Consider the following 15,243-nt stretch of genomic DNA (forward strand, 5'->3'; position numbering starts at 1 on the left):
TTTTTTTTTTTTTTTTTTTTTTTTTTTTTTTTTTTTTTGCATGATTAGCTCTCTTTTTAGTTCTATACTCAGTGTGTCGTTTTGGGACGGGTCTCACTATATGACACTGGCTAGCCCAGGACTCACAGAGGTCCCCTTGTCTCTGCTTCCTGAGTGATGAGATTAAATGTGCACACTGCCACACTGGCCTTTGATTAGTTTTTCTTAATATCATATTCTATTTTATGTGTACGGGTGTTTTGCCTGCATGTATGACTATGCACCACTTGTATGCCTGACTCCCTTTAGAGGCCTTGAAGAAGGTGTCATGTTCCCTGAAGTTGAAGGCACAGATGATTGAGAGATAGCAGGTAGGTCCTGGGTGTTGGACCCAGGTCCTCTGGAAGATCAGCCAGTGTTCTTAACCACTGAGGAATCATCCCTGCCTCTTAAGGTTTTTAAATAAGGTTTTTAAATAAGCATTCTCTGAAAATAAAAATAGTTTTGCTGCTGCTGGCTGACCCTCGTCCCATTTTTTTTTTTCTCCTACCTTACAGCAATAACTCTTGATTCATTTTACCTCTCTGTTGCATTCTAGAACTACCTTTTTTTTTTTTTTTTAAATAAATCTGCTGGCTACTTGTCTTCTTTTAAGAGACATCTATTCAGGCTCACTGCCCATTTTTAAGTGAGGTCATGTTTTCTTGCTGTTGAATAGTTTGCAGTCCTTGTATATTCTGAAGATGGAGACTAGCCCATTCCTAATACTGTACAGGCAAACATTTTCTTCCAATATGTGAGTTATCGCTTCACTGTATAAGCCGAATTGCCTGAGTATGTGTCATTTCCAGGAACTCAGTAGCATGTGCTATTATCTGCAATATTCAGTGAGAATTACCAACTCACCCCAAGTCAGAGTAGCCAGGGTCAAGAGCTCAGGAATAGTGTCTTGACACACGACGTATTCTGGGGAGTACGGATCTGTTTGAACATCTGCATCCCGGTAATCCGTCTGAGTGCCCACGGTGGTCTTGGAAGGGATGACTGCATACTTGGAGTCGGAAGGGAAAAAAAACGGATCCATCCTACAAAGGCAAAACTAGAGGCTGAAACTCGGAGTGAACGTTTAAAATACTACAAAACCATGTGAAAACAAGGCTTGGGGCTTCATTAAGCTCACCTCCCCTTCCAATGCTCTCGGGTACAAGTCCAGCATGACTTGAGCGTGTGACCTACAAGTCTGTCAGAATGACCTAATTGCTCTCACTCGGCCAAGACCGTGAGCAGACACCTGGCTCTCCTAATGAAAGCAGCTGTGTGCTGCAGGGTAAGGGTGTGATGGATGGCTACAAAGATGGGTTTTGGGTGGGGTGTTGCGGCTGTACTTCTGGACCTGCCGCACACGGCTGCATTCCCCGCTTCATCTCTACTCTTAGTTACATCCCGACTCAGCCGTGTCTCTGCAGAAGTGGAGGAGCAGAGGAGAGGATGCTCACTGAAGGAAACAAGCCCTGGAATCCACTCGCCTTTCTGGATGATGACTCTTTAGTCGGTGCCGGAATAGCTTAGCAAGCACGTTCAACAGTTAGCAAATACCTTCCCCAGAAGTCAGTGGCTGCTGAAAGTGAGAGACTGCAATAGCAGTACCACTAGGGGGCCGGGGGGCGGAGGGGCTCGGTGGCTAAAGATGCTTCCCAACAAGCTTGACCTGAGTTTGATCTCTGGAGCTGATTCTCCATGTGGTCCAGCATCACACATGTGTGCACAGACCTGTAATCCAGCACTAGGGAGATAGGGGCATTGTGAGTTGGAGGCCAAATCTGGCTAAATAGCAAGAAGCTGTCTCAAAAAAAAAAAAAAAAAAAGCACAAGTAGAAATATTTTCTATCGGGGCCGGGGAGGTGGCTCAGTGGGTAGAGGTGTTTGCTGAGCCAGCCTGATGAATGATTTGAGTTTGGTGCCTGGAGCCCACTGAAGTGGCATGCGTCTGTCATCCCGGCACTCCTAATGGGAAATGGGAGGCAGGGACAGGCAAGCCAGCAGGAAGCAGAAGGTCCCGATAGCCTGGAATGCACTGCACAGAGAGACCCTCCCTCACCCAGGTGGAATGAGGCCTGATTCTCAAAAGTTGTCCTCTGCCATCCACAGAGAACCATGGCACATGGGCGTCCACACCCACATACATACATACTTAGACAGACAGATAAGTGGATGTTAAAGTAAAAAAACAAAAAGTCTAAAACTTGTATCATCCTTGAGTAAAGGTCTTTTAATGGGCACGGGTGGGTCCCCATTTGACCCTTGCTATGTGCTGGCTGCTCCTTCTCATGGCTCCTCATATGGACCTTGCTGTGTGCTGGCTGGTCCTCAGGGTTGTAGTCTTATAGTAGTCACTGTGGCTCAGTTTTCCCTGCTCCTGTGCCCAGACTCTCCCTTTCAGCCCAACAGAACTCCACACCAAGAAGGCTGCCCAGAGCCAGCAAGTGCCATCATATGAACCCTACCACTGGATGCTTTCAACTAGGAGCTTCCCATTCTCCGTGCAAACAGGCTTACACAGAACTCAAAGGCTCCCAGAGCTATCCATAACAGTGTGTCTAGAGAAAGGCCAGATCCTTCCCTGCTGACTCAAGGTGGCCTTGCCGTCACTGCTCACAGACTCACATCTGTCAGAACTCAAGTGCTGACCCCACTTGAGTGTGTCTAAGTACGTCTGAGAGATGGAGATGCAGATGACAGATATCATGCTGTGACTCTTAGAGACAGTCTATCTCTCGGCATGGGCATTCAGGAAGGCATGAGAGAGGCATGCCATTAGTGACCACAGGCCTCGGACTCCCTAAAAGTATTTAGAGGTAACCATGGTCCTCAAAGTCGGTGGCCCAATAAAACTGCTTTAGGGACTTGCCGAAGGAAGCAGGAATCTACCCAGCTCCCAGCTTGCCCTCAGCACACAGAATGTTTTACGGTTATAACTGTCGCTGGGCTAACAGGCACCAAACAAACTTGTTCCATCTGGAAAAGTTCAGAGTCTTAAAAAAAAGATGGGGGATAAGTGAGCCCCTAAGTAGCACTTATTTTGAAGTGCATAGAGACTTGATAACATATATATATTGTTCACAATATGATATATGTATATATGTATATCTTTAAAAATAACTGTAGCAATAGAATGTGTGCTTGAAACCCAGCCTTAAGTCCAATTCTATTTATAATTTGAGACTTTTTTTTTTTAAAGCTGCTTTTCATGATTATTTCATGAATTCCTTGGAAAGTTTATTTCTCTGTTAGGAATATTAAGTTATGTTCGCGTAGGAAAGAGGGACACTGCCGTTAGCCACGGTTTTGCCCTGAAATAAAGCCCTTTGTTCCAGAATGGGCTTTTGCACCACTCTCTCACTGCGCCTCACTCCTTCGTGTAGAATAAACCTTCGCACAGCACGGTGCCTTGTGTGGGTTAAAGGATTATCAAGTTTAAAACTCTAGCACCCCCCCCCAAAAAAAAAAAAACATTTCATAACCGGTTCATCCTCCTACCAAAATGCTGAGGCATTGCCAGCCAACAAGTGTGTATTCCGGGGAAGCAAAAGAGAACATGTGAGACATATATATGTAAATGCGTACATGTTAATAATGTATAATTATATAATAATATATGTTCTAAATATTAGATTGTATATAATTAAATATGTAATGTGATAATTATTATATATATTAAAACGAGTGCTACGGATGAAAAACTTAATCTCCATTTTGACGGCACTCAGGGTAGAGTCTTCTTGGGGGGTGATATTCCTTCCTGGTGGATTGGAACCTTATACGGAAAGGTGCTAGAGTTAGCGCCTTGGACTCCTTTTGCCCTCCCACTCTTCAGTGTGCCTGAGCATAGCCTTTGCCCTCTCCCTATGTGAGGCTACAGCAAGAGAGGCCTCAGCAGGCACTCGATGCTGGTGCCTTGATCTGAGTGAGAAATGAACTTCTATTGCTTATAAATCACTCAGTCCTCAGTCTATGACAATTTGTTATAGCAGCATAAATAACTCGTTATCAGTTATTTATTTCATACAATAACCATTGTATCCATACAGACACAGTCGTTCATCTTATTACACGGAGAGTATATAGAACAGCAACACAGAAAAGCTGTGGTTATTTCTATCTCCTTATGTTACATGTTTCCCATGATCCACCAAGACATCAATGAGCTTTAATATTCCAGATGACAGTAACACTCAGACCTTGGCACACAGAAAACCACCAGAGGGGCCAGGAAGACTCCTGTCTATGATGGTCAGTGATCCATGGCTTGCAAAGCACTGATCTAGAGAATGGCCTTCTGGAAGCAAGGATGAAGTGAATGGTGAGTTGAGGACGTTTTGAAATAAAGTCACTTACTTGACTGTTGATAAAACAACATTGGTTGGCATCTGCTGAAGAAACGGTAGGAAGGGCCTGGAAGGGAAAGGGAAGCACGCATGTGAGATTTTTCCCACTGGCTTCTTCTCACTTTACTATTTCTCTCCTTAAAAAACAATGAGTTTGAATAAACACACACAAAAAATCAGTATTATTCAAAGTTTTGCGTATAAAAAGCCACTGGAGCTGTTCTGATTTTAGATGTGAATCCCCAGATGTGGCCCAGGAGATCCAGGCAGTGTAGGGTAGAGCAGGGACTCTGAGCCTCAGTGCGCACGTCCCCTCTCCTCCACAGCCGTACTCTCAGAAGCAGCTCTGTGCTTGGGCGTCTGGCACCTATTAGTCTGCAGCAGCTTCTCAAGTGCCTAAGACCTTCTGAAGTGCCAAAGCTTCCTTTAAAGCTTCTCCTCTCCACCAAGAGCCTAAAAATTTGTAACTACTTTAGTAGTTAAAACATTAACATTTCTCTGAAAAAAAAAAAAAAAGCCAACCCATCCCATTAGAACATCCCATTGGAAAATGTTTATACATAATAATGTAGATCGGGAGTTCACTTTTGAAAGGAAGCTTGTTCAGAAGTGGTGTTGAGATTATTTTCCAACCTGAGATTGGCAAGGAAATCATCAGTTTAGATTAGTCTGCCTTGAGTATGTGATTATCACAGAAGTGTGAGTCACAATGAAATAAAGAAAATAAAGAAAATCTTTTGATTGGGTTTGAGCAGCATTCACAAGTGTTGTCCATCTGAAATATTTAGCAATTTCTCCTACACTGTGATTTCAAGATACAGGTTATATCTGACTTCATTTGATGACTCCATTTTGTTATCAACTGCCCATCCTTTGTTGCCATGGGTACCTCACACACCCTCTCTGGTATGTCTACGCTGAAGATTAGCTAACATTCAAGTAAAGAACTAGACATGATGGCTGCCGTGATGCACCCACCTAAAAATGACAACTGCTGCCACCACCATGGGGACATCACCTAACAGCCTTGGGGCTCTAACATTTACTTCTCTTTCTACCTGTCAAAGAACTTATAGCGGTTCCTTCCAGAAACTTCTGGATCTTTGTACTCTTCCTTAGGCATCTTGAAAGAAGCATCCATCCTGAAAGGAAGCAGAGAAAGATATTCCAGTTGTCACCTCCTCATGTCATGTTTCTCTGGGGCCAAGGAGGGGCCAAGCATGCTGAGCTGACCCACATCTTAGACTAAGTATAATTACTGAATCTGGTGAGAAAAAAAGTCAAGAATTTGAAAGTGAGAAGATTTAGAAAAATCCCAAATTTAAAAATAGCCACTTTTAATGAAATAGCAGAATTTCAAAGAGTAATTATAATGCCCTGTCTGGGACACATTATGACTTATTAACTTACCACGACTGGTAAGTCATTTACTTAATCAAGATTTCAACAGATTTATTTTTGAAGCTGCTTTGCTAGTGAAACTTAAAAACAAAAGAACAAACAAAACAAAACAAAACCAAAAGACCCCCAAACGAACAAAAACACCAAACATAGTTTATGTTCCAGCAGAAAAGATCACTTGCAGTTTCTGAGGGGAGCTCGGACTGGGTCATCCCTGTAGCTGGTGGCAAGCTACCCTTTAACATTCACATAAATATGCATGTCAATCTTCTGAGGACGTTTAACTACACACACACACACACACACACACACACACACGGTTGAATATATATTATTTGTTTACTATATATCATATATAATATATGCAATAATAGAATTACATGGAATAGTATAGTAAAATGTTAATCTGTATAATATATAAATGGTATATAATACAAATAAAATACACAATATAAATATATTTAATATATTTTGATACAAACATTATATAATATATAAATATACTGTAATGTAAACAATAATAAATATATAAGATAGATATACTATATATAAAAATAAATAACTACAAATAATATATTATATAATTTTATACATACTGTAGATATGTTATATAATATATTTTAATGTAATATCAATTATTATATGGTTAATATATATTAAGTAATGGCTATACATTTATATATTTATTTATATATCCATATGTGCATATATAAATGTATAGCCAAAGAACTAAAAATATAATGTATTATATGAAGATATAATATTAATAATAATAAATTAATATAATATAAATTTGTTATACATGAATATATAATAATATAATTACATAAAATATATTTTATATTAACACATTATATGATATGTTATACTGTAATATTAATTACCATATTAACTATTTGGTTAATATACCAAATGATGGCTATACATTTATATACATACATATCTTTATATATCCATATAAATGCATAGGCATTACTTCTTAATCAGCTGTTTTAGAAAGAAGGATTTACAGCATGGCTGTAAATTTTCAAGTAACACACTTTTTAAAATATCAACTTATTTCTTAAAAACATGACTGTGTTTCAGGCAGGAGCCCTGGTACTTACGCAGCACGGAGCTGGAGAGCGTCTCTGTATTTGGCTTCTTGTCCCCTCCATTCTCGACTGATACTTGGCGGGACAGGATCTGTCTTGCACCAAGATATAGAATATCTTGGATGATGATACAAGTTACTGAACATGGACTTAAAATTGGGAACTTTTCTCTAATGTTAGGAAAGGAAGGCAGAGAGGAAAAGGTCAAAATTGCACGGTCAGATTTGCTAATACAAATTATACCGTAAGCTTTTTCAAAAGTAAAAAAACGACGTGTATAGCACCAGAGGAGACTGTCTCTAAGAGGATACTCAAAAAGCTGATGACACATATGTGACAGATGCTAGGACATTGTTATTCTGTACTGTATATGCTTAAATTCTCTAACATGAGTACATATATCATTTCCATTGACTTAGTTTATTGGTTCCTGTGTGTGTGTGTGTGTGTGTGTGTGTGTGTGTGTGTGTGTGTGTACATGAATCCAGGTGCCCACAATGGCCAGGAGAGGTCATCCAATCCTCCAGAACTATGGTTGTGAGTCACCAGACCTGGTGTTCGGAATTGAATTCCCATTCTCTTGCAAGAGAAGCAAGCGCCCTTAACCTCAAGCCATCTCTCCAGCCCAGTTTATGGGTTCTTTGTTCACTATTAACCTTTGCGATGAGCTGTGTGTGTTAATGTTCTTGGGCACCAGTAATCATAGTAGAGTAATTCCCACAGTCCCCAAATCCTGATTAATCGATCTCATTAGTGAGCAGCCAAACCACGGGATTCGGATTGATAAGGTTGTGTTATTAGATAAATTAGACTCACCAATCTGCTTCGAACCAGCGTGGCTTGGATATTTGCCTGAGCATGGTCTCGCTCACTCGACACTATAAATAACGGATCTGTAAAGCCGCAGAGTAACAGAGATTAAAGTAAGTTTACACCTCTGTGAGAGTACTGGCAGAGCAATGCACCTTTCTCTCGTTTTTATTTATTTTTTTCTATTCTTTTAAATTGAAAATAGATTTTTATACAATGTATTCTGACCAGTTTTCCCTCACCAAACTCCTCCAGATCTTTTTTCTCTTCCTCTCCCATTCAAATCCATGCCTCCCCTCTCTCAAACAGGCATCTAAAAATAAAAATAAAATAAAAATCAAGCAAGGTGGGAAAAAATAAAGCAAACAGAAGAAAAAGACCCAAAGAAAAACACAAAAGAAACACAGATATAAGCAGAGACATACACATCTGCTTACAGAAAAATCCCATAAAAACACACATATGGAAACATAATAGATATGCAAAAGATCTGTAAGAAAAAAAAGCCCTGAAAAAGTATTATGCAACAGAGAACCTTCAAAAATTCCATGGAGTTCATTTTGGGCTGGCCAAAATGAATGCTCTTAGGGTCTAGCCCTAAGAGCAGCTTCTATACCCAGTGAGACGCCATTGGAGATAACTAATTTTTCCTTTGTGAGCGGTTATCACTTAGAGATAGTTTCTGGGATAGGGATGGGGCGTGTGTCCACCTCCTCTCTCAGCACTAGGACCTCATCTGGCTTAGACCTGTGCGTGTCCTCTGTATGCTACCACAGTCTCTGTGAATTCATATGTGCATGGGTCCTGCTGTGTTTAGAAGGCTCATTTCCTCGGTGTCCCCCTTCCCCTTCTGCCTCCTCTTCCACAGGGTTCCCTGGGCCCCGAGAGGAAAGATTTGATGTAGACATTCCATTTAGGACTGAGTGTTCCAAGGTCTCTCGCCCTCTTGTTCAGTTGCGAGTCTCTGTATGTATTCCCATCTGCTGCAGGAGAAAGCTTCTCTGATGACGGCTGAGTAAGACGCTGACGTGAGTACAGCAGAAGGTTATTGGGAATCATTTTATTACTGCATTCCTTTAGCAAAACAGTAGTATTTTCTTTTCCCCTAGGTCTGTGGCCTATCTAGTCTCAGGTTCTTGGCCACCCGAGCATCACTGGGGATAGGTTCCCCCTTGGAGTGAGTCTTCAATCCAATCAGATACTGGTTGGTTACTCCCACAACATCTGTGCCACTGTTGCACATTTTTAAAATGATTTATTTTACATTTGTTTATCTGCCACTGCAGATGCCAGAGGAAAACCTGCAGCAGCCAGCTCTCTCTTTGCACCATGCAGGTCCTAGGACGGAAACCCATGTCATCAGGTCATTACATACTGAGCTTTCTTACTGGCCCTCTCTCGTTTTCAATACTGAGGCTTGCTGCGTTGTCCAGGCTAGCCTTGAACCCCTGAATGCAGGAGATCTTCCTGTCTCTGCTTTCCGAGCAGGATGGAAAGGCTAGAGGCAAGTGCCAGTATGCCTGGCTTGAAATTTCTTAGCGAAAGCAAATTAGAGAGTTTAGACGTTGCCTGACTGTAGCAGCTGTGGTCCTGTTACCTTCGTCCATCTACCAGGGACTCTCTTAACATGTGTTGCTTCCCCGTGAATCCCAAGCCAGCTCATGGAACTGGAATCTGAGCAAAAAGCCTATCATGTTTCTAGAACAATACCTCAAATACTACTTCTTCTTTCCTATGAATGGACTTATCTTGGGGTCTTCAAGAGGAGGAGTCTTATTTTTAAACACAGTTAAAAGAACAAGTTTAGCAGTGCTGGGGAGATGGCTCACTCACTCAAGTGCTTGCCACACAAACATGAAGACATGAGTCCAGATCGCCAGCATTCATGTAAAAAGCCAGCACCGCAGCCTGCATACTTGTAATCCCAGGACTGTGGAGGTAGGGGCAGGAGGATCGCTGGGGCTCCTGTCAGCCAGTCTAGCATAATCAATGAGCTCTACGGTCAATGAGACCTTTTCTTAAAATATGAGCTGAAGAGCACTGAGCCACTATATTCCATGTTCAGTGCAGTGGGAAGATGCAAATAGCCTAACGCCTTGAAAATTGTAGACATGGTAAGAAAATATTCTCTGTTAAGAAATAAATAAGATCAGCCATCTTTAGAATGTATCCCTTAGATTTGTAAAGACTCCGGGTTGATGATGGCCCAAGTTATCTCTCCAAAGGTCAACAAATGATTAACCCACCACTGTAAGTACTGGCTCGCTGGGTCCATCTCTAATGATAAAGAGTAGCAGTGACTAAGTGTGTTATCTATTAAAATTAACCAAGGTGAGGCCTGAGAGACAGATCAGCTGTTAAGAGCACTTGTTGCTCTAGCTAGTAGAAGAAGCCTGGAGTCTCATTCCCAGCACCCACACGGTGCTCACAACCATGTATAACTTCAGTTCCAGGGGATCTGATGCCCTTTTCTGACCTCCAAGAGTACCAGGCACACATGTGGTACACATACATACATGCAGGCAAACACTCACGCACATAAAATAAAATAAATAAATATAAGCCCCTTTAAAAAAAAAAAATCAACCAACGGGACACTAAATTCATAAGCAACTTTCAGAGAGAGATTTGATTTCCCAAGTAGATCTTTCTCGAGGGACGCAAATACGCTGGCCAAACATTTACATACATTTCTTTGAGTAGGTATGGTGTCCATAGACTCATGTGTTTGAATGCTTGCCTCAGAGGGAGTGGCACTATTAGGAGGTGTGGCCTTGTTGGAGGAAGTGTGTCACTTTGTAGGCGGGCTTTGAGGTCTTACATGTTCAAGCTACATCGGTGTGGCACAGTCTTCCCTGGCTGCCTGTGGATCAAGATGTAGAACTCTCAGCTCCACCCCTAGCACCATGTTTGTCTGCATGCTGCCATGCTTCCTGCCATGACGATAACGGACTAAACCTCCGCATTCTAAGTCGGAGCCAATTAAATGTCTTCCTTTAGAAGAGCTGCCTTGGTCATGGAGTCTCTTCACAGCAATGGAAACCTACCACAGACAGAAGTGCTGTGCTGGCTGGTTTTCTGTGACAGCTTGACACAAGTTAGAGTCATCAGAGAGGAAGGAACCTCAGTTCAGCAAATGTCTCCCCGAGATCCAGCTGTACGGCATTCGTTTTCTCCATTGGTGGTCAATGGGGGAGGGCCCAGCCCATCGTGGGTGGTGCCATCCCTGGGCTGGTGGTCCTGGGCTCTATGAGAAAGCAGGCTGAGCAAGCCGTGGGAAACAAGCCAGGAAGCAGCACTCCTCCAACTTGCTTTTTGGTCATGGTGTTTCATCGCAGCAATAGAAACCCTAACTAAGACAACAGGTAAGTGGTAATTACACAGCCCGAACCAAGGAAATGTGTCTTATGGATGCCTATTTGGAAGAGATTCTGGCGATCCAAAGGAAATGCCCTATGGCTGAAAATAATACTGGGCTCAGGTGAGAGCCTGGAGGGCAAAATCAGAAAAAGAACGCCTCGTGTATAAATGGTTACGCTTGTCGTAGCAATAAATCCAATAATTTAGTTTAAACTTACTAATATTGTGTACCAGCACTGGAATAGGCTGGAGAAGGCTACAAACATGTATGGGCCAGAACTCAAGGTGTGGAGAAATAGACCCCCAAATGGAAAATCGGGGCATTAACATAAACAGGAATTTAACTGGTCCTAAGGGAACCAGTGCACTGAGCCTATCAACAATGTTTTGATATTTAAGAGGTTGAACGGGGGGCGGCGGGGGGGAGGGGGTAGGAACTGAAAACCACGTGAGGTAAACTGGCACCTCTTTCTTTACCCAGAACGCCAAATTTGGGTTTGCAGAACCTGAAGGCAGGAAGATCGTTTTCGCTGGACAGTTTTCCGCCATTTGATGCGAGCACGGCACGTTGCGTGACTCTCCAGCTCTGCAAACCATTTCACACTTTTCTGAATGTGCACCTAACCCCCAGACTAGGTTTCAGGAAGACAAATTATCAGGGAAAAAGGATGACCCACTCTGGTACATGGAGAAGCTGGGCGTACTGGTGGCTTCCTAAGCACTGCATAGCGCGCGGGGTCCTGCCTGCTGGGACCCGGAGCTCTCAACCAAGCGGTCCAGGTCCACAGGGTACGTCCTGGAGCTATCTTTTCAGCACGCCACACCCCTACCACCTCACCCTGGGAAGGGTGAGCGGTCCTTACCGTACAGGAAATCATATGTTCGACTGGCGGTGCCGCCCTTGGGCCCCCACACCTCCCTGCACCGGAACGGAAACTCCTGAGAGTTGGTCTTGGACTCCAGGACGGTCATTGTACGGTTCATGGTGCTGTGCTGCCTTTTTCCTCCCGCCAGCAGAACACCAGCTACCAGCTGTGTGCACCGTAGCTATGGCAACCTCAGAGGAACTGGTGGAATAAGGGGCGGGGCGAGTTTCAGGAGGCGGGGCAGGGCAGGGAGGTGAAAGGGCGCACGCGGTGGGGGGGAGTGGGGGTTGGGTGTAAAGGGATGGGGGTGGGGAGGCGGGGCAGGTCCTAGGAGGGCAGTTTGAAGAGGCAGCACAGAGTGGCAGAGTAGATGTAGGGGTGCAGGGTGGACAGGTGCCAGCAGGATGAAGAGGCGAGATGCGAGACAACCTGAGGAGCTGGTTACTGGAAGGGAGTAGGCTAGAGAGAGCAGGAGCGAGAGCGAGAGGAGAGGGGGGGGTAGGGAGGGAGAAAGGGGAGGCAGAGGGGGAAGGGAGGAAGGGGAAGCAGGGAAGAGGGAAGGGAGGCCTGGAGGGAGAGGAAGGAAAGGAGGAGGGGGAGGGAGGATGAAGGGGTGGAGGTGGGAGGCAATAATAGAGGGAGAGGAGCGGGAGAGGAGCGGGAGGGGGAGAAGAGGGAGAGGAGAAAGGTGAGGAGGAAGGAGAGGGGGAGGGAGGGAGGAAGAAGAAGAGACTTCTCACCCATTCCTTGCCACCTATGGCAAGTGGGACAGCTAGCCCGGGAATCTTGAGGGTGGGAGAACCGGCAATGACCCTCACCTGCTGCACACTGGGGAGAGCAGGCCCTGCACCTTGGCTGGGCAGCAGCATAGCCCTGACTCTGGTAGCAGGGGTTGCTGGGGAGAGGGGGAGAACAAGAAAGCCCATGGGCTGACCAACACATACACCAGATCCAGGGCTTTGAATTTTCCTAGCCCAACATCTACCCCATCTATGAACTCCTGGAGAGTGTGAAGGGGCCGGTCCTACAGATCCAGAGCTACAGGATCTCCACGACACAGGGCAACAACAGGATCTCTGAGAAGACTCCCAGTGAGGATCCAGGATTGATAGAGGAGCAGAGGCCAGAGGCCTCATACCAAACCAACAAGTCATTACAATGAACATTTGCAAGGGAAGAAGTGTGGACAAAAGGCTGTACTGTGGGACACACTGTGACACACTACAGCTTCCACAATGAGATTTTTTTTTTTTTTCTGCTGGGGGAAGGTTTGCAAGGGGGAAGGGCTGGTATGAGGGGAGTAGGGGATGAGTGGGATTGGGGTGCATGATGTGAAATTCACAAAGAACCAATAAAAAAAGTTTATATATATAGGCTCTGAGCTACTGCTCCAGCTCCATGTCTGCTGCCATGCCCCCAGCTCTGACAGTCATGGGCTCTATCCCTCTCCATCCCCCAGCCCCAATTTAAATGCTTTCTTTTATAAGTTGCCTTGGTCACGGTGTTTACACACAACCGTAGAAAAACGACTAAGACTCAGAATATTAACATATTTTGTCACATGAGATGGTGCAAGAGGGATCGTTTATACTAGTGTGATTTGGTCAACTTTCTCCAAAAGGTCTCTATATTAAAGGCTTTGTCACAAAGAGGCCACATGGGGAACACCCCTCAAAACTGTAGATCGAGGAAGGACACTGGTGTAGAAGAAACTGTGACCCGGCTGAGTGGCCTGCGGGTTCAGCGAGCTCCAGTGATGCAGCTTTTGTGCATCATCCCCCATGTGGGGCTCGGCTTGTCGGCAATGCAGCTGCCTTGAGTCGTTCACGCTTCTGTAAGTAAGGTTTTTTTGAGGAGGGGTCCTGTGAATCTTCTAAAGCTCATCTTTCCAGGAAGTGTGGCCTTGTTTACTTCCTGATTCTCATGAGTTTCCTTTCTCCAAGAGGGAAACTTTCAGCTGAGAGGGAATTGTCACACCCCGCTCACCCGATTCCTCCACTCTTACATTCTTTCTGCCCCCTCCTCTGTGATGTACCCTGAGCCTCAGAGGGGTGGTATAGATGTCCAGTTGTTTCCTCCGTCATGGCTAAGTGTTGTGTCCAGCCACTACAGCAGCTGTCACATTTTCCTGGGAGTTTGACAGGTTACAAGTCTCTGTGATACACTGTCCATTACCAAAATGAACTTGCAGGACAAACTACAACTGACAGCAACAGTGTTCCTCTGTAAATCACTTTTTAACTGTCTAAACATTTATTTGCTTAATTACTGTATGTATGTGTGTGTGTGTGTGTGTAGCAGAATTATATTTCAACAAAACAACTGAAATGATTCAGATATCCCATGGTAGTTTATTTAAAACATTTCTCTGTGTATGCTGTATTGAGATTCTTAAGGATGTGAGACAACTACATTTGTGCAGAAACAGGGAAGCTGAAACGGTATCTGTGTAAAGCTTTGTAAGTCAGTGGTGGAGATCAGTTTCCTAAGATGAGTCATCTGTCCTCCACTGATGGGGAAAACCACCCAGAATTTGACCTTCCCCCTTAGTAGGAATGGAGTGGAATAAGGTGTCCAGAAACATCTCTTGCCACACTGCCCTGGAAAAAATATCCAGGCCACTGCCTCCTGTGTAGGCTCGGGCTACACACAGACTATTTTCAGGTCCTGGAAAACAGGCGTGTTTGCTTGCAGGCTCACTGGCTCAGGTACACAGACTGTCTTCATTCTGTTTGTGCAGGACAACAGGAGGCAAGTTCTCAGTTACCAGGAGAAAGAGCTAGATGTTGTATGGCTTTTCCTGTCCCCATGTCTAATGAAAGGAGTCTACACTTCCCTACAGTAGAGCCTATTCCTGATCTCTGCATGCTCATGGTAGGGTGTTAAGGCTAATCATCGAATGCCTACTCAGGCAGAGGAAAGAGCCTAGATCCACCACATCCAAGAGGATTGCCAACGACACATTTGATGTAGAGGTTAAGGAGGGAGAAATAAGCCATGATAAATGTTCTGATAAAAGCTTAACTAAAACCAAAGGCATAAAGCAGATGCAAAAGTTTCATGTGTTGAAGTGGAGAGGAGAATTAAAGATCAGCTTCTCTGGCTCTCTTCCTAAACCTTTCAACTCAGTATGACTCTACAGAAGACTCAGGAAGAGAAGCATGGGGGAGATGGTCTCCCTCCTGTCCAATAAGGCTGACGTCATATGCTGGAGAAAAGGCTACTCTCGAAAACCAAGAGCCGTTTCCTAGTGACAGCCCTTGCCACTAGTCTTTGTTTGGGGGAGGTCTCATCACCTTTTAGAACTGGTACTTTAATATCCAAAAGGCTCTTTTCACAGGGTGGAGA

The 15,243-nt window shown here is 44.1% G+C and overlaps 1 protein-coding gene across 1 annotated transcript in view; it reads right to left on the reverse strand.

Moving 5' to 3' along the window:
- Cfap91 (cilia and flagella associated protein 91) overlaps positions 1-12,147 on the reverse strand; it is a 46,481-nt gene extending 34,334 nt beyond the window's left edge. The window contains exons 1-6 of the mRNA XM_055625145.1: positions 11,893-12,147; positions 7,676-7,752; positions 6,872-7,029; positions 5,423-5,506; positions 4,375-4,431; positions 886-1,064 (exon numbers count right to left, since the gene is read on the reverse strand). Of these exons, the coding sequence (XP_055481120.1) occupies positions 886-1,064; positions 4,375-4,431; positions 5,423-5,506; positions 6,872-7,029; positions 7,676-7,752; positions 11,893-12,013 (676 nt within the window). The 5' untranslated portion in view covers positions 12,014-12,147. The remainder of the gene's footprint in view (positions 1-885; positions 1,065-4,374; positions 4,432-5,422; positions 5,507-6,871; positions 7,030-7,675; positions 7,753-11,892) is intronic.
- Positions 12,148-15,243: the final 3,096 nt, after the last annotated feature.

This window comes from Psammomys obesus, unplaced genomic scaffold, assembly GCF_907164565.1.
Source record: "Psammomys obesus unplaced genomic scaffold, mPsaObe1.curated_primary_1811, whole genome shotgun sequence".
Classification (NCBI taxonomy): Eukaryota; Metazoa; Chordata; class Mammalia; order Rodentia; family Muridae; genus Psammomys; species Psammomys obesus.